The sequence below is a fragment of the Salmo trutta genome, chromosome 4, assembly GCF_901001165.1.
Source record: "Salmo trutta chromosome 4, fSalTru1.1, whole genome shotgun sequence".
Lineage (NCBI taxonomy): Eukaryota > Metazoa > Chordata > Actinopteri > Salmoniformes > Salmonidae > Salmo > Salmo trutta.
In genome coordinates, this window is record NC_042960.1 from 5637815 (window position 1) to 5661118 (window position 23304).

The 23304-nt window shown below is 43.6% G+C and overlaps 1 protein-coding gene across 1 annotated transcript; it reads right to left on the minus strand.

Annotated features, from left to right (window-relative positions):
* Positions 1-302: 302 nt before the first annotated feature.
* Positions 303-23017, minus strand: LOC115191725 (bifunctional 3'-phosphoadenosine 5'-phosphosulfate synthase 1-like). The gene is made up of 12 exons (XM_029749580.1): positions 22820-23017; positions 22008-22122; positions 21249-21484; positions 20853-20991; positions 19507-19625; positions 19086-19199; positions 18784-18895; positions 16230-16435; positions 12083-12218; positions 11672-11940; positions 6110-6339; positions 303-1988 (listed from the first exon to the last, which is right to left on the minus strand). The coding sequence occupies exons 1-12, from the start codon at positions 22880-22882 to the stop codon at positions 1847-1849; spliced, it is 1881 nt and encodes a 626-aa protein (XP_029605440.1). The 5' UTR covers positions 22883-23017; the 3' UTR covers positions 303-1846.
* Positions 23018-23304: the final 287 nt, after the last annotated feature.

Consider the following 23304-nt stretch of genomic DNA (forward strand, 5'->3'; position numbering starts at 1 on the left):
GAGGCACTGAGACCTACAACAGGACCAGTTGAAACACTACAGGTTGTCACACATACGTCAGCACTAGATGTGCCTGATGGGAGATGGCGGGGTATTTTAACGGTATACATTGGGGATGAGATCACCTACTCTGGTTTAAGTCAGTAAAAGCTCATCAATAGTAGTTCTTTTTGAAGCAAATTAGATTTTGTTCTGAGTTAAACATGAATTCTTTGACAGTATATTTGAGAGTCTGGAACCATTTTATTTATATGTAGCCATCGTGGCCTGTGGCTAACCAACAAAACATGAAACAAAATGTATCCATTTGCTAAAAATGGTTTATTGGACAACATGGACAATAATATATAAACCGATATCTTTTCTTCCGGCCATACTGGCAGAGCAGACCCATGTTTGTACAGTAGTAACCAAATGGAAAATATTATAACTCAGTACAAAGAATATTAAAACAAGCAAACAAACTAAAATATATTGTGACAGACCACAGGGGGCTGCTGAGGGGAGGACAGCTCATAATAATAGCTGGAACAGAACAACTGGAATACCATTCCACCTATCCTGCTCCAGTCACTACCACCAGCCTGTCCTCCCCAAGTAAGATGCCACCAACCTCCTGTGTGATAAACATCAACAACAAAAAATAAATACTGATAGTTAACTAAAACAGTCATCGGTGGTGAACACTTCACTACATGCTACATCAAGGTAAAAAGATAAAACGATGTTATCAGTATGGAGAAATAAATCTAATGGTAAAACAGGAAGTATTTCTAAAGGTTTAGTCATTAGTTCCGGTCTCATCTGCTTTGCAGATTGTTTCCTGGATCTATTGGACCGCTTTAACGTAACAGAGAGGCAAGTGGGAGAATGAACAGGTGTGTGTGCGGGAATACAATGTCTCTGTGTGAGAACGATTGACAAAGACAAGGCACTCAACTTGACCTCAAACTCCAATTCAAACCACAGTTCCAGTCAGGCCAACAACCTCAGATGACAGTTACCCACATACTGCAGCGACACAGTGATGGCTTGTTTAAAGATCACTAAATTAGTCTACGCTTTCCAGTAACTTATTTGAAGTGTGCATGGGGACAAAGGGACAAAGCCAAACACTCAAAAGAATCAATATGATCACATTAGCCATGGACACGGTAACAGTTCTAGGGTACATTACTAAGAGGGGCATTGACTTCCTACATGCATCATGTTTTCATCCTCAACTAAACCACATCTTGTTACATAATGAGGAAACTTTTCACATCATTCTCTAAAAAAGAATCTTTGCCTCTTCACACCTTTTAAAATGAACATTTGAACCCACTTCCAGTTTAAAAACACATTTAAAAATACTGATAGTTGCACAATTAGAGAAACCAATTTCTAATGGTGAGTTTAAATAAAGTACATACTCAGTGTGGTAAGACTGAAGACCAGTGGCAGTAGCAGCAGAACAAGAGAGGAGAGAGGAGGAGAGGAAAGTAGGAGAGAATACAGGAGAAGGGGAGAATAGAGGAGAGAATAGAGGAGAGGTGTGTGCGTTGGAGGTTGGACAGGGACATCTGGAGGCGAGCCACAGCGCAGGGAAGGAACGATAGCTATAGCTGTTGAGTGGTCCTCGTATTAATCTTTTAACTGTTTTAGAGGAGATAGCTGTGTCGTATTCATTAGGCACCAAACAGAGGGAAACAGACTGAAGCAGGGAGGGACTATATGGACTTGTCCAATGACAACCGTTTGTTTTCGTTTTTCTTGGTGAGAAACGTTTGAAAAAGTTTTGCTATGGTGTGCCCTAATGAATACGACCCTGATGTTCCCCATTTTGACCTTTGACCACATTTTGACCTTAGGTAGCCTTCTCCAGGGACTGATAGTACTCCACCAGTACAGCCCAGGCTTTGGGGGCCATGAAGCCTTCCGGAGGGTTCTGTCCTTCGCGAGCCATCTTACGCATCCGTGTCCCTGAGATGAAGTCATAGTCTTGATGGCTGAAAAAGAAAAAAAATGAAGAAAAGGCACCGTCTCATTTCAACAGCCTGACCCTGAAATGTTGTTCGGTAAGTGAGGAACGATCTTCTAACTTACTGTGTGGATGAATGGCATGACCAACTAAATTCAAGGACACTTTAGGAAGAGTTCTTTGAGGGAACTTCACAAAATGCACTTCATATGCTTGAAAAAGGCTGTGTATTTCGGTAATTGAACACGCACTCGAGCCCCCTTATGCTAGGGGACTTGGCGTATCAAAAGAACCTCAGACACTTGAAACAGCAGTACATAGAGACGCTGCTTCAAGCCAGCGGCAAAAAAAAAAAACAAAAAAAAAAAAAGACAGCGCAACCTAAACGTCAGACCTTCGCCATCAAATTCAAACCTTCTGTTAGACTTCTCAGTTTAAACAACTGGTTCAAAAATAAACACTGGCAAAACAAATGTCTAAACACAGCTAATTAGTCTCAAACCAAAATGAGAAAATTCCTGAAAAAAACGGACTAGTCTAAATACAATCTTCCATGACTCCGCCACACACAAGTAGGGGATAAATGAAATATTTGTCAATGATTGGATTAATTAGATACTACTGTAGATTCCTTCACTTAGACAAAGGGGGTAACATTCAAGCACATTCCTTCTCTCGCCACCGCTACAATGCACTTTCCTCATAATAATCACATTTGTCAAATGTGGTTTGGTTTCTCAGCGGTTTGCGGTGATGTGGACTGATGTGCGCAGCGGAGCGTCTTGTATGGATTTGTACTGTTAGCGCCGCGGCGTTTCCACACATTAAACCTTATCATGGATTCCTGACCAGCAGAGTTCCAGTAGGATGTAAACTCCAATACCAAATGTTGTGCAGTGTCCTTTCCTGTCTACCTCACTCCTGAAACTATATATAGAAGCCAACAGACAATTTAAGGGTTGGTTTGGGGTTCATTTTCATTCAGAAAATTTCACTTTTTCCCCTCCATTCTTGAATTGGACTTTAAATGAGTCAATGAATCTCATTCTTAAGGACTCTGTAGGTTCTGGGTTATCTGTTCTTTCAACCCACTTGCGGATGTAAATCAGCTGTTAGCTAAAACTGGTACAATGTATCATTTGTCAAGTGTCCCGAGACGTGTTTTTGTAGTACATGGTCCCTGTTCAAATCAACTGAATAGATCAATTAAACAAACTCCCTACTTCCTCCCCTAGTAGCTGAGTTACCCTCATGTTATTTTCCTCTGCCCAACAGTGAGTCCTGAGCCTGCAGTACAGCACAATGCAGACCAGACTGACAGCCAGGTGGCAGAACCCAGATCGTGTATGTCTGACACTCCGGGTGTGCCAACGACTCAGCTCCCGTTTCTCCATCTCCATAGGCAGTAATGGGATCACCTTCCTCCTGACCTCCGTAATGCAAACCCACTGTTGAACACATCTACTACTGTATTCTCCCCATACATTACTGTATTCTCCCCATACATTACTGTATTCTCTCCATACATTACTGTATTCTCCCCATACATTACTGTATTCTCCCCATACATTACTGTATTCTCCCCATACATTACTGTATTCTCCCCATACATTAGTGACTTTTGTACTGGATAATCACACCTTTTTATCAGATTGTCCTATTTTCTAATCAGATCTATAGCTCGGGCCATGGGGCTAACACTTGCAGTCTGGCTGGGAAGAAATACAAATTCTAGAATTGCCATCCAGTGAACCTGTTCTACTGTATACTACGCTCAATGTGTTCTGGTCCTAAAACTTTGATGAAAGACTTTGATCTCTGATAGTGGAGGACTTGTATTCATTACAATAGGTGGAAATGACAGGGCAGAGAGAGAGAGAGACACACACACACACACACACACACAGAGAGAGACACAGCAAGAGCAACACAGAGAGACACACACAGAGAAAGAGCGAGGGGGGGGAGAAAGAGCACAAACTCCAAACTCGGCGGAGGAGGAACACTTAATATGTGGTCAAATGAGAAACAGCTTGCGCTGATTTTAGCCATTACACTATAGAGGCAGACTTTAAGGGCCGATCGTTGGCAATTAGGCCCAGCATCTATATTCCTCTCACATTTGGCAGCGCCGGCCGGCACAATGTGCACAAGGAGTGGCCGACAACAGATGGAATGCCATACATTTCAGAAGGCGCCAACCAGAGCCTTTGAAATTGTGATTTAGCGTTTCTCTCAGCTCTCCCTAGCTGCTAGCCTAGCACTGATACGGTCAGAAAGAGCCAGTCAGTGTGGATTTGACATTTTCTGGCGTCTCTCTTTTCGGGTCTTCAGGTTTCATATTAATAAAAACAACACAATTGAGCTGAAATGAAGTCGCCTGTTATATAATGTTATTGTGACAGTCAGAAAACAGACAATTACTTTGCTGGAAGGAGTAGAATATAACGTGGTTAAGGTTCTTGACAAGCCAGACTGCTGACTCGGCAGTTTGTTGAGGGGGCTTGTTGAGAAGAGCACAAGGGGAATTCTAGTAGTGGTGACATAGTAACCACTCTAGACCTTTGTCCCATTACTCTTACATGTCCACTGAGTCACACTGCAGAATTCTCTCACGCTTTAGCAGGAAGATTTAGTGCTATCCAAAACGGTCTTATCCAACTGGAAAACTAGTCCAAAAACGCTGGATAATGGATAGTTCAGCCACTCGAAGTAGAAGACAAGTTGATAAAGGAACAATCAATGAGTATTTCTCTATGACCTACCAAATGGTTTTGACGTGAGCCTTTAATCAACATACTTGACTACTGGTATGGAAAGCCAGATTACATAGAATAAACAGTCTTGTCAGTTGTGGCTCTTATTGTCGAGTAATTCTCCTGCTTTCAATGCAGGAAGGAAATATCTCTGTGCTCCATTTCTGAATCCCATGCCTAGGTGAAACCTAACTAGATGTGGGGAAATATTTCCTTTCAGACTCGTTCTCCTGGCGATTGTGGTATTTCCCCCATATACAAATACTATATCGTGTCAACTCAATTGATTCTGATATGGGAAAAAAGGGTGTACTCCACCTTCTGATCAATCAGTTCCTACTTTTTAAGTAATCATATTCCTTTAATCAGTCAGATCAGTTCTCAGTCATGATAGTCTAAGCCAAACATGGCTATAAAGTGATAGCGTGGACGGTATTAAAGCCCATAGCACACAGAGGTTGCACGATTTTCGTTCGTCATCGGCTGCAGTATCCGTATACAGACTTTAATTAATAGCAGTTCTCGGTGATTTCCGAGCGACTTCAAAAGCTCTGAGAAAAGCCACAAAACTTTGTAAAGAGCATAAGAAAGCAAAGAAGTTCCTGTTATTCTTGGCTTTGCCGTTTGCCGTAGATAAGGAAGAAAAACACATGGTTTCAGTGGAGAAGCTTAATGAATGATCAATTTGGGTTATTGGAGTTAGGCATGATAATGTTTACAGGCTGTGGAACAACATTCCTGCCACCGATGGGGAAAAAAACAAGAACCACTCATTTGTTTTCCGTTGCGAAACGTTTTTTGTTGTATGTTTATGAACACACCCTGCTTACCCACGTCAAGACTGTACGGCAGAATAGACACGTTGATAGTATTTTGATATCTAGGTAAAAGTGTGACTAAATGTTGACTAATTCTGATTGGTTGAGAAAGGTCACCATGACCAGGACTCATCATCTTAAAACCTTCAAGAATGTAACATTTAGACTTCATTACATCCGTTGTTGAAGAACACTGGTATTATGAGTGACATCTACTGATTACATTCTTCAAACCTTGAGAATAGAGATTTGTTTATAAAGACACTCATTATGGGGCGGCAGGTAGCCTAGTGGTTAGAGCATTGGACTTGTAACCGAAAGGTTGCTAGATCGAATCCCCAAGCTGACAAGGTACAAATCTGTCGTTCTGCCCCTGAACAAATAAATAAGAACTTGTTCTTAACTGACTTGCCTAGTTAAGGTAAAATAAATAAATTCCACTGGGACTAGTCATCCTGTCCTTCACGCAAACACAATACACAAAATGGATAACAATCCATCTACCCCCTAAAAATAAAACACAGTAAAGAGATGGGAAGGAGACTGAAAAACAAACGATGAGTGACAGGGCTTACTTCTTGGGGTCGTAGAAGTCCATGGCCCTCTTGGCTTTGTTGTAGGCGGCCACCTTGAAGGGTACAATCTCCAGGGTGATGAGTCCAGGCGCCATGGTGAGGACCTTAGCCCCATGGGTTGGCTCGTACAGGTCCTTGCCCGTGGCTGGGTGGGGCATTCCCGCCGGATCGCGACCCACGATGTAGAAGTTGGCGCCGGCCACCATTCGGGCTCGGCAGTGCCACTGCACCTGTGGTTTTATGGTAAAAAAAAAAAGACATTCGTTTTGAGTAACTAAAGCAAACGCTAAATGTTGGCATTTCCAATGGGTAAAAATACTAGCTGGTAATTCTGATTTAGCGCTAATGCTACCTTTTAGCATTTCCAATGGGAAAACCCCCTGGTCACTCAGAGAATGACAACATTTAGAATGTTTTAATCGGAAGCCAGGAGAAGGGGAAGCGGTTGGGCAGCTCTTTCAGTGGGTTGGAGAAACAAGGAAGCCTTGGCACAACAGGCACGTTGTGGTGAGACCAATGGGAAGGGAAAAACAGCACTTGATTACCTTGACTGATTCGTAATCACGTATGGTGGAGCACAATTACCCTAAATACGAGTGGACATTGCTCTCGCTGCTACCGCCGATGGACATGGAAGCAAGCCCCCTATAATTACATTACAAAGCACTTTCTTCAATAATAAACAGCCAATTACGGTAATGACGTTTGGACAGGAGTGCTCAAATCCCCCCCGAACGTAGCGCCCACCGTCGACATGCGAGAATCCGGTTTTACAACACATTACAGAAACAACAATAAACTGAGCTCTTTAGTGGAAGTTTCAAATGACTAAAGAAAACAAGACGTCATTATTTTGGCCTATCCTACTATTTAACCACACATACGCTCCCATCCTACTGTTAAAATTGGAAGTCAACCTTAAAACGCTAGTCTTAAACTAAAAGACCTTGATGAGAGAACAAAGGCAGTTAGGAGAAGAAAAAACGACAGTTAAACTCTGTAGGCAGTCTGGAGAGGGAGGGAGGGATGGAGTGCATTGTTTTGTTAGCTGGTTGCCAGGTTGGAAGCGAGTCTTAAGATGGACACTCAGGGCCATGTGAACCCACTCCCTCCAACCTGGCAGCTATTCTATTTTTATGCCCCTCCCCGGCACATGTGTACATAGCCTACTGTGCCTTCCCTGTATTTATATTCCTGCTAAATGTACTAAACGTTTTATTACATTGATCTTATTTTTTATTATTCTTAACTTGCTTCCTCTTAACCTTGTGGCATCGTGGATAGGGAACCTGTAAGCAAGCATGTCATTGTACTGCGTACCATGTGTATCCTGTGCATTAAGTGCCTTCAGAAAGTATTCACACCCCTTGACTTTTTCCACATTTTGTTGTTATAACCTGAATTTAAAATGTATTAAATAGAGATTGTGTCACTGGCCTACACACATAACCCCATAATATCAAAAGTTGAAATATGTTTATTTGACTAACTAATAAGAAATGAAAAGCTGAAATGTCTTAGGTCAATAAGTATTCAACGCCTTTGTTACGGCAAACCTTACTACGTTCAGGAGTAACAAGTCACATAATAAGTTGCATGGACTCACTGTGTGCAATAGTGTTTAACATGATTTTTAATGACTCATCTCTGTACCTCCACACATACAGATAATTGTAAGGTCCCTCAGTCAAGCAGTGAATTTCAAACACAGATTCAACCACAAAGACCAGGGAGGTTGTTCAATGCCTCGCAAAGAAGGGCACCAATTGGAGGTTGGGTAAAAAGAGAAAAAACAGACACTGAATATCCCTTCGAGCATGGTGAAGTTATTAATTACACTTTGGATGGTGTATCAATACACCCAGTCACTACAAAGATAGAAGCGTACTTCATAACTCAGAAACCGCTCTGGGATTTCACCATGAGGCCAATGGGGACTTTAAAACAGTTACAGAGCTTAACGGCTGTGATAGGAGAAACCTGAGGATGGATCAACATTGTAGTTACTCCACAACACTAACCTAAATGACAGAGGGAAAAGGAAGCTGTACAGAATAAAAATATTCCAAAACATACATCCTGTTTGCAACAAGGCACTAAAGAAATACTGCAAAAAATGTGGCAAAGCAAATCATTTGTCCTGAATATGTTTGGGGCACATCCAAGACAAGAGATAACAGAGTGCCACACTCCATATTTTCAAGCATAGCAGTAGCTGCATCATATTATGGTTACCCTTGTAATCGTTAAGGACTGGGGAGTTTGAGGATCAAAAATAAACCTAATGGCTCTAAATACAGAGGGAAACCTGGTTCAGTCTGCTTTCCACCAGACACTGGGTGATTAATTACCTTTCAGCAGGACAATAAACTAAAACACAAGGCCAAATCTACACTGGACTTGCTTACCAAGAAGACAGTGAATATTCCGGAGTGGCCGAGTTACAGTTTTTGACTTTAATCTGCTTGAAAAATCTATGGCAAGACCTGAAAAAGGTTGTCAAGCAATGATCAACAACCAATTTGACAGAGCTTGAAGAATTTTGAACAAAATAATGGGCACATATTGTACAATCCAGATGTGTAAAGCTCTTAGAGAATTACCCAGAAAGACTCACAGCTTTAATCACTGCCAAAGGTGATTCTAACATGTATTGACTCAGGGGTGTGAATACTTATGTTAATGAGGTATTCCTGTATTTAATTAAAACATTTGCAAACATGTCAAAAAACACGTTTTCGCTTTGTCATCATGGGGTATTGTGTGTAGATTGATGAGAAAAAAATATTTTTAATCCATTTTGAATTCAGGCTGTAACAACAAAAACGTGGAATAAGTCAAGCGGTATGAATACTTTCTGAAGGCACTGTATGACGACTTATGATGGATGGGAATATAACATACGTAGTCAAACGCACATAACATTTCATAGGGTGTTAGATGAGGCCGGAAAATCATTAATTTTCTCCTAAATGTATGGACTTGGACTGATCTTAAGCCTGTTGTATTATTTCGGGCAGGGCAAGTCTTTATAGTTTATGGGTGAAGTCCATCTGCTGAGAAAGGATCACTACCTCCCTATCCAACAAAGGTGCACAAATTACGGAGAACATGCAGCAACTCTTGGAGGACAATGGAATTTCATTAAAACGTTTATTATTCTCAGAAGGCTCCAAAAAAGCAGAAATGGGTTGGTTCTACTTTTAACAATAAGGATGCTTTTGATGTCAAGCTGTAAGATCACACAGACAGATGATGGGCCTTTTCAGGCTGCATCGTGTTCCCCAGAACAGAACAGAGCTCAGTCTGGTCCCAATGATCGTCTCCTCATAACCCTGACTACATGATTAAAGTTAAGCAGGAGACTTCAAACAGCTAGACAGGCGTCAAGTAAGGACAATACAAAGTAGAGGTTAACCGATTATGATTTCTCAACACCGATACCGATTATTGGAGGCCCAAGAAAAGCCGATGCATCGGCCAATTTTTTTATTTATATGTAATAATGACAATTACAACAATAAAATCAATTTAGCCTCAAATAAATAATGAAACATGTTCAATTTGGTTTAAATAATGTAAAAACAAAGTGTTGGAGAAGAAAGTAAAAGTGCAATATGTGCCAAGTAAAAAAGCTAACGTTTAAGTTCCTTGCTCAGAACATGAGAACATATGAAAGCTGGTGGTTCCTTTTAACAAGAGTCTTCAATATTCCCAGGTAAGATGTTTTAGGTTGTAGTTATTATAGGAATTATAGGACTATTTCTCTCTATACGATTTGTATTTCATATACCTTTGACTATTGGATGTTCTTATTGGCACTTTAGTATTGCCAGTGTAACAGTATAGCTTCAGTCCCTCTCCTCGCTCCTACCTGGGCTCAAACCAGGAACACATCGACAACAGCCACCCTCGAAGCAGCGTTACCCATGTAGAGGAAGGGGAAACAACTACTCCAAGTCTCAGAGCGAGTGACGTTTGAAACGCTATTAGCGCGCACCCGCTAACTAGCAAGCCATTTCACATCGGTTACACGAGCCTAATCTTGGGAGTTGACAGGCTAGAAGTCATAAACAGCGCAATGCATTGCGAAGAGCTGCTGGCAAAACGCACGAAAGTGCTATTTTGAATGAATGCTTACGAGCCTGCTGGTGCCTACCACTGCTCAGTCAGACTGCTCTATCAAATCATAGACTTAATTATAATATAATAACACACAGAAATACGAGCCTCATTAATATGGTCGAATCTGGAAACTATCATCTCGAAAACAAAACGTTATTCCTGTTACGTTGCACAACCTTCAATGTTATGTCATAATTATGTAAAATTCTGGCAAATTAGTTCGCAACGAGCCAGGCGGCCCAAACTGTTGCATATACCCTGACTCTGCGTGCAATGAACGCAAAATGACACAATTTCACCTGGTTAATATTGCCTGCTAACCTGGATTTCTTTTAGCTAAATATGCAGGTTTAAAAAGACATACTTCTGTGTATTAATTTTAAGAAAGGCATTGATGTTTATGGTTAGGTACAGTTGTGCAACGATTGTGCTTTTTTCGCAAATGCACTTTTGTTAAATCATCCCCTGTTTGGCAAAGTCGGCTGTCTTTGTTAGGAAGAAATAGTCTTCACAGTTGTGACACATTTTCCCTAGTTAAAAGAAATTCATGTTAGCAGGCAATATTAACTAAATATGCAGGTTTAAAAATATATACTTGTCTATTGATTTTAAGAAAGGCATTGATGTTTATGGTTGGAGCAACGTGTACCTAAGCGATTATATGCAACGCAGGACAGGCTAGATAAACTAGTAATATCATGAACCATGTGTAGTTAACAAGTGATTATGATTGATTGATTGTTTTTTATAAGATAAGTTTAATGCTAGCTAGCAACTTACCTTGGCTTCTTACTGCATTAGCGTAAGAGGCAGGCTCCTCGTGGAGTGCAATGTAAAGCAGGTGGTTAGAGCGTTGGACTAGTTAACCGTAAGGTTGCAAGATTGAATCCCTGAGCTGACAAGGTAAAAATCTGTCGTTCTGCCCCTGAACAAGGCAGTTAACCCACCATTCCTAGGCCGTCATTGAAAATAAGAATGTGTTCTTAACTGACTTGCCTAGTTAAATAAAAGGTCTAAAAAAATTTTTTTTAAAATACTGATTTACGATTGTTATGAAAACTTGAATCGGCCCTAATTAAACCGGCCATTCCAATTAATCGGTCGACCTCTAATACAAAGTGACAGAGATATTGAATTTTCTAATTCTGAATGTAAATTGCCATCCATGTTAGATTAAGCTGATTTCATAAGTCACGTGTTGACTGTCCCATCATATTACATCACAGTGACAGTCAGGCAATTTAAGTAGCCTCCAGTTCTTGAAGTGTACTCCCAAGTGTACTCATTACTTTGGCTTGTGTTACAGACTTTGTCAGGTCCATAGAAATAGAATCCATAGAACGGACTTGGCTGCCAGTCCTCCCATTATTTCAACCACTGACTTGAATAGGGAAGCCTGTTCTACGGGTTCTATGGTCAGGTTACTGCTAAGCTTACCTCAGTGGGGCCGGCGTACATCATGGGCGACGGGAAGATGGCCACGATGGTGTTTTCGGGTTTCAGTACGCCCTCGTCCAGCACGGCGGCATGCTGCTTCATGCGCCACTCCAACGGCACGTCATCGTCCTTGGTCCAGCCGCCCAGCGGGTGCAGCAGTAGGACGGGCCGGCGGTAGCCCCGTTCGATCAGACGCTTGTGGGTGTCCTGCATGAGGAGGGCGTGGCCGTTGTGCACCGGGTTACGCAGCTGGAAGGCAAACACAGCGTCTGGAGGGAGAGAGAGGTCAGAGAAAGACTGATTTAGATGCTGCATCTTTATTGAGACATCCTGGTTTTCTTCAACAGAGAGAGCGAGAGAGAGCGAAAGAGAGCAAAAGAGAGAGTGAGATCTAACTCTCTGTACCGTTACCTGCATTCATCTCCTTGAACTTGTGTTTGAGCTCAGTGGGGGTGAGTCTGTACTGGTCCAGGCCGTCATTCCAGCTGATCTTGTCCAGGACCTGCAGGTCTCCTCCTACCAGCCAGTCTCCACTCTCCATTACCATCTGGACCAGACAGAGAGACAACACTCTCCATTACCATCTGAACCAGACAGAGAGACAACACTCTCCATTACCATCTGGACCAGACAGAGAGACAACACTCTCCATTACCATCTGGACCAGACAGAGAGACAACACTCTCCATTACCATCTGGACCAGACAGAGAGACAACACTCTCCATTACCATCTGAACCAGACAGAGAGACAACACTCTCCATTACCATCTGGACCAGACAGAGAGACAACACTCTCCCATTAGCATCATACAATACTACACCCACTTCACTGTGACCCATATATTTTCCAGGGTTCCCACTTTTCAAAAAATATTTTCCCAGGACATTTCAATGACCTTTTTACTAGAACTTATTGCAACCCGGGTATTGTGCTGATCTGAAAAGTCTGGATAGGTGTAAGCAATATGGTGAACATTTCAGATAGCCTATCAATGAAGAGAGGTGCAGTAATGACCATATTGCTTATAGCTATCCAATCCTGTCAGAGGTACATGAAGAACCTGCGGCTATGGAATAATTTGAAATTGATGCTAAACAAGTGGCTTCTAACTCCTCTACCATGTTCATACTGCAGTTATGACAACCATCAAGGACTGTTTCAAACAGTAAACTTTCCCAATCTGGCAACCGCTGCAAGAGGGGCGGGATTATGGATAAATCAATAATAGCCCCCAGACAACTTGAAATACAACATCTAAAAAAGTTGAGACTCCTACAAATTGGAACCCAGTAAGAATGAAGAATCCCTTTTGCTTTTTGCCTTCGACCGCATCGCTCTCGACTTTAGCAGAAAAAAAAACTCACAAGGAACACAAAATATGACGTGTAATGTAATCCACAATGAGACACCATCCATGATGAACTCATGGACCGCATTGAAGCGATTTTTCCCCTTACAAGATTGTTCTAATGTCCCCAAAGTACTGCTAAACCCAGGCAAAGCCAGCTTTGTTTCAGGCTATAACTCTTGGTCTGCCTTTCTGGGCATTTACTACTGGTGCCTGTGCTGTAACCACTGGGCTCTTTATGGAGTACACTTTGCAGGGTAGGTACTAAAGCCATCAAAACATCAGGACTATGGCAGGACCGGGGGGGGGGGGTCCAGAAGCATATACACAACTGTGTCTTCTAGAGATGGCTATTCAATATTACTCAAGGAGTTGAAGTTAGAAAACAATACCAGCCTACTAGTGATCAGTTATGATGTCAGAGTGGCATGTCATGGTTTGGATTTAAAGGGGATGGGTTCCTATGGATGTAACTGTATGGGGGCTGAGTCTTAGATTTCACGGACTATAATTTATATTCCGAGGAGGATTCCACAGTAGCAATGAATGTTTGACAGACGTTGGTAGCGCATTTGGCGCAAGTCTTTGTGAGTTGTAGTGGGACGTCTTTCACGACAGAGATGGAGCATGTATTATCCACATTATATATACACACACTGCATATATCTTCGGTGTTCAATAAAACATTGAGAGAACCGAAGGCTGCTAAAACTCTGCCCTCTTGTTATCATCAATAAGCCAGAGAGGAAGGATGGATGGAGTTCAGCGTAACGGTGTGAAGAGGTGCCTTTCATTCCACTTGATCCAACTAGTCGGATCTACTGGCTCCAGATCTACTGGCTCCAGATCAGTGGCAAAGCAGATGAATAACCATCACGTTGGAGGCTGAGACAGAAAAGACCTGAGAAAAAACGGTTTCAATTCAAATCCCAAACACACAGTAGATCTGTTAAAACATTCTAAGATGGAACATGATAGTAGTATGCTAGCTCAGGGGTAACCCAAAGCTGCATTTACACAATAATACACACACTGCGTTTTAGATATAAGGGGACTCAAGCTAAATGAAACAATTCAGCATGCTGTAGTTTCCGACGTGAAGGCTCCCGTCTCCCTGGCGGCCCGGCCAGGAGTAAACAGGAAACGTAGATTGACCGCGAAGTAATACGGAGCAGGTTATTCCTAGTCTCAGAGAGAGACGGAGACGGGATGAGGGGCTGCCGCCTGCGAGGGGTGTGTTGACGGATCGGCTGCAGCGCAGGGAGTTAAAAATGTGTGTGTTAAACGAGTGACACCTTAATCATAGCAAGCTGTACACACACACACACACACACACACACAGCGGAGACAGGACAGGAGGCACCGCTGGAGAAACAGAGTGAGTGACAGGTCTGGGAGAACCCACTACCCAGCATGCATTGCCTGCAGCAGGGCCAGAGCAGCCAGACACAGATGCGCTAGAGGATTATGGGTAGCTGATGGACAGCCAACCATGCTGCTTTCTTGGTAAACTGACAGTGCCTACAACTGAACACCAACCCAGAATGGATAACAGACAGTGTTGACTGTTCAACTTTGTTGACTTGAAGAGCACTTTGGAGTGAAACAGGAGATGCCTGGCGTCCAAATTCACAGTATCTCACCCAGCCAATGACTCAACAGGGCGGGGCTTTAAAATGAGCCACCGTGGTTGGTGTGTGTGTGTGTGTGTGTGTGTGTGTGTGTGTGTAAAATCATCAGACCGAGTTGGGCTGAAGACAGTATATCACTACTCCAGCTCCCTCTGTGTGTGTGTGTGTGTGTGTGTGTGTGTGTGTGTGTGTGTGTGTGTGTGTGTGTGTGTGTGTGTGTAAACCCACACTAATCCATAATAACAATGGGAGCCCAAATTGTCCCGAGACAGATGGCCAAAATAACCCTAGCCCGGCTCCTGCCACCATCAGTCCTGAAGATAGGGTTTAAAAAATGCAATTTCACAATTGTCCTCCCCGGTTAAAGATCTCCAGTCCTGTTGTGTGAGGTGGCGGTGTGTGTGACACTGCACTTGTGTGTGCGTATGTGTGATCCAGCTTTCCCTGTTCTGATCCCTCGCCACGGCTCGGCTGGCGCCTGTAGTTTTTTTAAGCAGGGGGTTGGGATCATTTCAGGACGCCATGAAGTCTACCTGAGCGCCCACTGATATAATAACAGCCCATATGAGACAGATGGAAACCATTGTTGCCATCTTTGCTCAGGTATATTTGGAATGGATGAGGTGGGTGGCTGCTTGCGAGGGGGGGGGGTAACGTGTTCAGCAGGGCCAGCTCCAAGTCAAGGACAGCTTTACTAAAAGTCCTGTGTAAATAAAAAGCAGTTTGAAGGGGCCAGATGGAGAGAGGGGGCCGAGAAAGCCTGCGATCCAAATAAAACACATGTGCGAATTGAGGGCGATGGAGCGATTACACAAGCACTTCTGACAGGGGAAGGAGAGCAGCAGCAGCTCATTGCTTTACGACACTACTCCACTTTATTCAGTCCTTCCATAAGCAGCACTGAGGAAAAGGGTCACCTAGGATCTGTCTTCTATTAGAACGAATGTGTGTGTGTGTGTGTGTGTGTGTGTGTACAAGGCCAAGGGGAGAGTTGGTTGGGTTGGACATGGGGAGGGTGTTTATCAAACAGCACGTTAAGGGTAACCGTCTCAGGGGCCATGCCTGCATTGTTCAGCATTATCACCAGGGTTCCATTTCATAATAACCATCAGTGAGACATTCTAAACAGCTCTGGAGACTGGAGCTCTAACAGAAGGTATGGGTATATGATAATAAACGTGGCGGAGGGAGGTGTGAGAACTCCAAGGCTCCTCCCTGTCACATGACATAAACTGTCACCTGAAGCTGTCACAAGCACCGGTTTGAGCCAAACAAAGATAAACACTCATAGGAAAACAAACGTTGTTTTGACATGTTACATGACAGTTTTCAATAGTGACAGCTTTCGTCAGAGAGTCAAGACACCCCTTGCTGCGCAGTGGAACGGTCCGTAGCCCCCTGCTCGTTTATGTGATCGGGTCTCTGGAACTAACCACTGACCTTGATGTAGGAGTGTTACTCAACAGTTTTCAACATTGACAGCTTTTGCTGGCACAACACCCCTTGCGGTGCAGTGGACCGGACTGTGGCTGCCCTGCCTGCCTATGTGGTAGGGGTCTCTGGAACTAACCACTGACCTTGATGTAGGGGTGGTCCTTGCAGGTAGTGCCCCACTGGCGGGCGCAGCGCTCCTCCTTGCGGTGCTCGTAGAACTCGGGGTTGCGGAGGATGGCCACGCGGCGGCCCTCGTACACCAGGGCCATGGCCGTGACGCCGTCCAGACGCTCCTTGTCCGCCCCCGACACCGGCAACACCACCGGCACAGACAGGTTGATGACGCCACCTATGGGACGGGAGGGGAACAGGTGGGTTGGTTCATTGAGTGGGTCAGAGGTTGAATAAAGGAAAGGAGACATGGAAGGTAGCCATGTTAGTGCTTTGAGACACAAATCAACATCAGACTGCTGACAGAGGAAGTTGATTGGCTTCTGACCTGACCGCCCCATCAGCAAAACTGCAAAACTGTCTCTCTTATGATAACTTCAAGTACAGCCTATCTACTATGCCAGGGAATATATAGATATTTTACATATATGAGGTGATTAGGGAACAAACACCATCCAGTCTTGTGCATTCAGGTGGTTTCTGACCGTCGCAGAAAGAAAGAAAAGAAAAAAAAAAGAGAAAAAGAAATGGAGAGAGAAAAAAGAGAGAGGCCCTGTGTTGACATGACGTTGGCAGATTGATTTAGTCCTACACCTTGATTAAACCAACATGACCAGCACGCTTTTCACATCCTATTGGATCAGATGGTGTGTTGCTGGATGGGATGCCATGGCTGCCAACCATCCCGCCACCACTCCTTCATCCTCTGTCACAGAGTTAGCACACACAGCTGGTTTCAATAAGACACGTGAACACACACATGCCTGCTGTCCCAGCCTGGCCCATGCCAAACCAGGAGCTGGCACAAACACATAACACAGTCCTCTACCAGGGAAATGCTGGTGTCCTTGTCAATCCTACTAACTGGGACTCCAAATCAGGGACGGATTACAATGAAGTGGGTAGTGTTGCAAAATTCCAGTAACTTCCTCAAAATTCCCTGGTTTACCAGAAATCCTGGTTGGAGGATTCCCATATATTCCTGCTTATTTCCAGGAATCTTCCAACCAGAATTTCTGGAAAACCAGGGAGTTTTGGGAAAGTTAGCAGAATTTTGCAACCTTAAGTGAAAGTGAGGGTAAAAGGGTCATTTAACTACAAAAGTTGTGTTATTTAAAATGAACAAATGATCTGAATTCTATCCAGTCACGTTTGGTTCAGTTGTGATTGTGTGGAACGGAAGCTCCTCCAGCTCTGTAAGGGTCATCCACTGCAAAATCCCTAGAAGGAACTGGAAATAGACAAATGATAGTTTGTGGAGGCAATCAATATTAAGGCTTCATCCTTTTCCTCTGCTCACATTTCCCTCGCTAGGACAAACAAGCGAAACCCGAGTGAGGGCATTGCACACGGACACGTCATTCAGCGTTCTCTACCAAGTACACAGGCCCAGTTCCGTTTATCTGCCACAGCATAGAGTCACCATTAGCTCTGGTCCAAAACATATTGAAATCATATCTAAAAGAAAAACCAAACAAGACCTGCTCCAAAAATGACTCGTTGGTGCTGTGAAGAAGAGAGAGTTGTTATTGTAAGGAACACCTGTGATATCAGACAGCTAATAAAACACTGGCTTGGTTATCATTTCTGTTGTTTAACACATTTTTATGCTGCGTGTGTGTGTGTGTGTGTGTGTGTGTGTGTGTGTGTGTGTGTGTGCGCGCCAGTATGTACTGGCAACACATCACACACGTCGCCTTAAGGGTCAGTGTTATGTGGGCAATAAAAGCAAATTGACTCTTTTTTGGAAATTCAAACGCTGTGTAGGAAATTGGTATAATTACACAGTTTCACCAATACCAAGACTGGGCCCCGCGGCGTTCCTTCAGCCCAACTCAAAAGGTACCGGTTCTATTTGTTTCCAGAGAATTAAAAAAGTCTTGAGCCTGAAGTGTAAAAGGATCACAATGACTCAACACAATAGCATGGTAAGATTAGCCCTCTGATTCGTTCATCTAAAATCAGACTTACTTTTGAATAACTAATGTTTTCGGTCATTTTGAGGTAATGAGCTAATCAAGACCACTTGTAAAGTTCCAACTCTACCTGCATGTACATATTACCTCGACACATTGACTCTGTTCCTGTACATAGCCTCGGTACTGTTATTTTACTGCTGCTCTTTAACTTTGTTATTTTTAACTTGTCTATTTTAACTGCGTTGTTGGTTAAGGACTTGGAAGTCATTTCACTGTAAGGTCTACCCTGTTGTATTCGGCCATGTGACAAATAACATTTGATTTGATCTGAACAAGTCCTTTTGAGAGCTTTCATCTCCCTCTAGTGGTCATTATAGAGCATAACATCCATCAATTGATTTGACTTCACGGAGAAATACACATGTATTTATCACTTCACCTCCTTCTCAAAATGTCAGTGGGAAGTGAGGAGAGGATTAAGGCAGGCAGACATTTTAAGAAGTAGGCAAGGAAAGGCCTCTAAGGCAGACATTTTGAGGAGGGGACAAGAGGAAAACATGAGGGATCAAGGAAAGATGATTGAGAAAGGGCCATGGTGCCGTCTTACCGTCCAGCAGACAGTCAAAGTGGAGACACTGCAGGAACGCCCTCTCCCTCATGAAGCCGTTCAGAGGGGTGGCCCAGCCCTCAGCAAGCACCTGAACCCACTGCATGTCCACCTGGGGTCAAACAACAGTCAATCAGAACTCAAATAATGCTTCAACAGCATTCAAAGTGTGGTCGAACATGGATCACACTTTCAGAAATGTTCCCTTAACACATAGGCCTTTAGAATCTATCCATCCCCCGTAGACTCTCGGAAAATACCAGTAGGCGTTAGTAAAAATGGTATTTGATGAGAACGGTTACCTTTCCGATCTGCACAGCAGGTAGTGTTTCAGCATCCGTCTTGGCCAGGTCCAGCTTGTTCTCCACTACGTACAGCTCCTTCACTTCATAGGAAGCATCCACCGGCACTATATCCTACAAATATTCATTCATTATACCAGTGAAAATGCACAAAACATTATGGCAAAACGAGAACATCCAAGAGGTTGATTGCGTTGGATAACAATTCAGGGGTGTGAAAGTGGGGGTTATTCAGCTGTGAGGCCTTAGTATTTTGGAAATGTGAATCCCAATCTGAAAGTGTGAAGACACTGCCCTCTAGTGGTGGAAATTAAATGTGACAGCATGCTTCCATGTTACAGGTTTCAATTCATCTGTTTATATCAAACCTCACCAATGGATGGATGAATGGATGGATGAAAGAGGAGGTTGTATCTCTCACCTTCTCATGTAGCAGGTCAATGAGCTGCTGTATAGACTCGTTGACACTGCAGGAGTCGGTCTTCAGCACCAGCTCTGGGGCCTCTGGTTTCTCATACTCCGAGTCTATCCCAGTGAAACCTGACACATGGAGAAAACAGTCACAATTCATTCAGAAAATAGATTAAATCAGTCCCTCAATTGGCATGAATAACAATAGCTGAATATGAAACAACATGTAATTTCCAGAAAGGTTGTGACTTCATTAAAGTTGCAGGGAAGGTAATATCTATCCACTGAGTAAGTGGTTCACAAACGTAATCCGTTATTGTACCAACAACTGTATTGTGCTCTTCCCAGAGTACCCCTGAAGTACCCCCTCATGTGCATTTGAACAGAAACCCTATTGTCTCATGAGTCTTCTCAAGTACCCATGTGGTTAGACCAAGTAACCCCAGGGCCCCTAGTACCTCTGGTTGGAACCACTGCACAAGTCACACAAATTAACTGAAATCTAGACAGGCTTCTTTTTTTTTTACATGGTTCACACGGCTTATTATCCAGATTGGCTTGACTTGAAGAGACAAGATTCTTAATAGTGTGGACTGAGGACGCACTTGAACTGGGCTGAATCCCACCCCATTCCCCCATCCAATTAGTCACTCTACTACCTGACATATGGCACCTGGTAGATCATGTCTTGACCAGTTGGACAGCTTAACTAGGCTTCACAGTATATTGTCTCATGCCTACAGCTCAGAGCTTAGCATGAAGGAACCTGCAAGTAAGCATTTCATTGGACTGTGCACACCATGTGGATACTGTGCACACCATGTGGATACTGTGCACACCATGTGGATACTGTGCACACCATGTGGATACTGTGCACACCATGTGGATACTGTGCACACCATGTGGATACTGTGCACACCATGTGGATACTGTGCACACCATGTGGATACTGTGCACACCATGTGGATACTGTGCACACCATGTGGATACTGTGCACACCATGTGGATACTGTGCACACCATGTGGATACTGTGCACACCATGTGGATACTGTGCACATGACAAATAAACTTGAACTCCGAGCTCAGCATGGTGCACTAGACTAGATGAAGATCTTGTCCCAGCAGCTTCCTTAGCTTGTGACTCACTGTTTCACTAAGCGATAAACGACACAGCACTTCCTCTGGTAACAACAGCCAAAGACATGAGATCTCATGTTCCTGCTGGTCAAAACCAACACACTTTACATACTTTCTCTAGAGAAAGTCTCTCTTCAACTTTTTCATACTTACTAATGCTATAAGAGTTATGGTAAAATGCCTATATGTATAAGCATGTGTTATTTATCTTGCCTTACCTCTGATCTCTCCAGCCCTGGCTCTCTTGTAGAGGCCCTTGACGTCTCTCTGTTCACACACGTCAAGCGGCGCGTCCACAAACACCTCGAAGAAGGGCAAGCCTGCAGCCTCGTGGATCTTCCTGGCGTTCACACGATCCTGGACGATGAGACAAACAACGGGATAGTTAACTCCTGACGATGATACGATGATAGTGTATTTGAAATCGTCAACTGGGAATTACAGGCAAAACACAAGTAGCAGCACATTAACTCGCTCCATCTTTCTTTTTGCTCTCTTTCATCTTCCCTTTCTCATGACTTGTCACCTCTTCCCCTGTCTTCCTACATCCCCTTCTATTCCGTCTCTACCTTCCTCTCCTCTTTCTCTCACTTGTTCCCCCATCTCCCCCTCACCCGTCCGTAGGGAGAGATGAAGCTGGCGATGCAGACGAGCCCTGCGTCGGCGAACAGGCGGGCCACCTCGGCTATACGCCTGACGTTCTCCTCGCGGTCCTCAGGGCTGAAGCCCAGGTTCTTGTTCAAGCCCTGGCGGATGTTGTCTCCGTCCAGCGAGTAGCAGGGGATGCCGTGGCACACCAGGTACTCCTCCAGGGCCATGCTCACCGTGGTCTTCCCAGCCCCAGACAGACCTGGGTGGGAGAGAGTGGCGACGAATAGGTGTTGATGGTGGTTGGTCAATATTAGTATTGAGTGTAGCCAACTAGCAATACCCCGTTTTAGCATTGCGTCAATATTAGCATTGAATGAATGACGAAAACGGTGGCCGTCAATATTAGCTTTGGATGCATGATAACAAATGGTGCCTGACAATATTAGCATTGAAGGCAGAGCGTGGATGAATGTGATGCATTCTTTAGAAATGCTACTGTTGATTGAATGCTAATATTGTCTTTTGGTAGTACTTGAAACCTAAATACATCAGTAAACCTTGTTCAATGGTGAGTTAGTGAGAGTGAATATAAAGTGACTGAAAGGCTTGATAAAACATTAGTATTTCTTTGAAGACTAACTGACGACAGCCTGGTCCCAGATCTGTTTGTGCTGTCTTGCCAACTCCTATGGTCAGTCTCACAACCAATGACCCTAGGAGTTGACAACACAGCCCAAACAGATCTGGGACCAGGCGAACTGAACTTTAGTTCTTCTGTATACCTGTGAGCCAGACAGTGCATCCACGGAAGCCCCCTCTCGTCCCCACCACCTGACCACGCTTGTTCCTGCTGACATGATGAGCCTGGTAGGTCACATTAGTCGCCCTCTGCATTCCCTGCAATCACAATATCGTTCTGTCCTTTAGTTTCATATCAAATTACACTGACTTAGTCCCATTTGTTCCTTTGCATTTGCAGCCAACACTGACTATGACTTTGCAACATACAGAAGCCACACTGACTTGCACTGAGTCCAGGTCAGGCACATTTCTTACTCATGAAGCAAAAGGTCATCAGCAATATTATGACAAAAACGTTGAAGGACTGGTTTGCACCTAATGTACAGTAAGGTGACATAGGCCTACATTCCAATGCATGTGCTCTGTCACTAGGCTCCTGCTGAGTAGATTAGCAAGAAACATTTTGAGAGTCACACAAAAATGTACATCAAGGGACACGGGTCATCATGATGACGACAGATCATTTTGCAGCAGATACAGGATCTTATAGTTAGCTAGCTAACTGCAGTTGCTATATAGGCAGAACAGCTTGCTTTTGGAATGTCGTGCAAGCTATAGCTTGCTACAAATGGCTGTCTGTCTGGCATTTGGTGGCAAGACTAAGAAGCTAACTAGTTGCATTTCTCCAATCATAGGAACACGGCCATTCCGCGCAGCTAAGAAAGTATTGCATCATTTAATTATAGCAGTAAATGTTTTACTGGGAAAATAAATAGCAGAAACAACAGAGATAGTTTAGCAGCATATTGTTGACGTGGCAGCGGTCGCCGGGGTAGGAACGAATACAACTCACCCAATTCTCGCTGGACGCGTTGCTCAGCTTCGGTTTCTTGTGAGAGTTTCCGGAAGTCTCCATAACGGTCTATAATGAAAGCTTTCGTCACCAGTTACGGTATATGCGACCTACTAAATCAATTACTAACGCGTTATCTTTTTACGGACAGTTATCTCTTTGAATGGAGGAACCTCAAACAGGAACCGAGGAGGACGACCTACGTCATCAGAATCGGAAGTGATGTCTATCGGCTGGTGAACCGTCTGTTCTTTGAAAACTGATTTGGAATCAGTTTTATCCGCGCAAGTCTCAAACGACACCGTGATGACATCTATGGATGACATAGCTAGATTACATAACATATCCTGGACCAGTTATTAATTACCTGTGGTGTGCACCGCAGAGATAAATACGGAATGCACATTGGATAAACACAAATTCATATTAGACATTTTAGTTTGTTGGCTCCAGTTCGATTTTTTTCCAATTCAGTTATATGATTG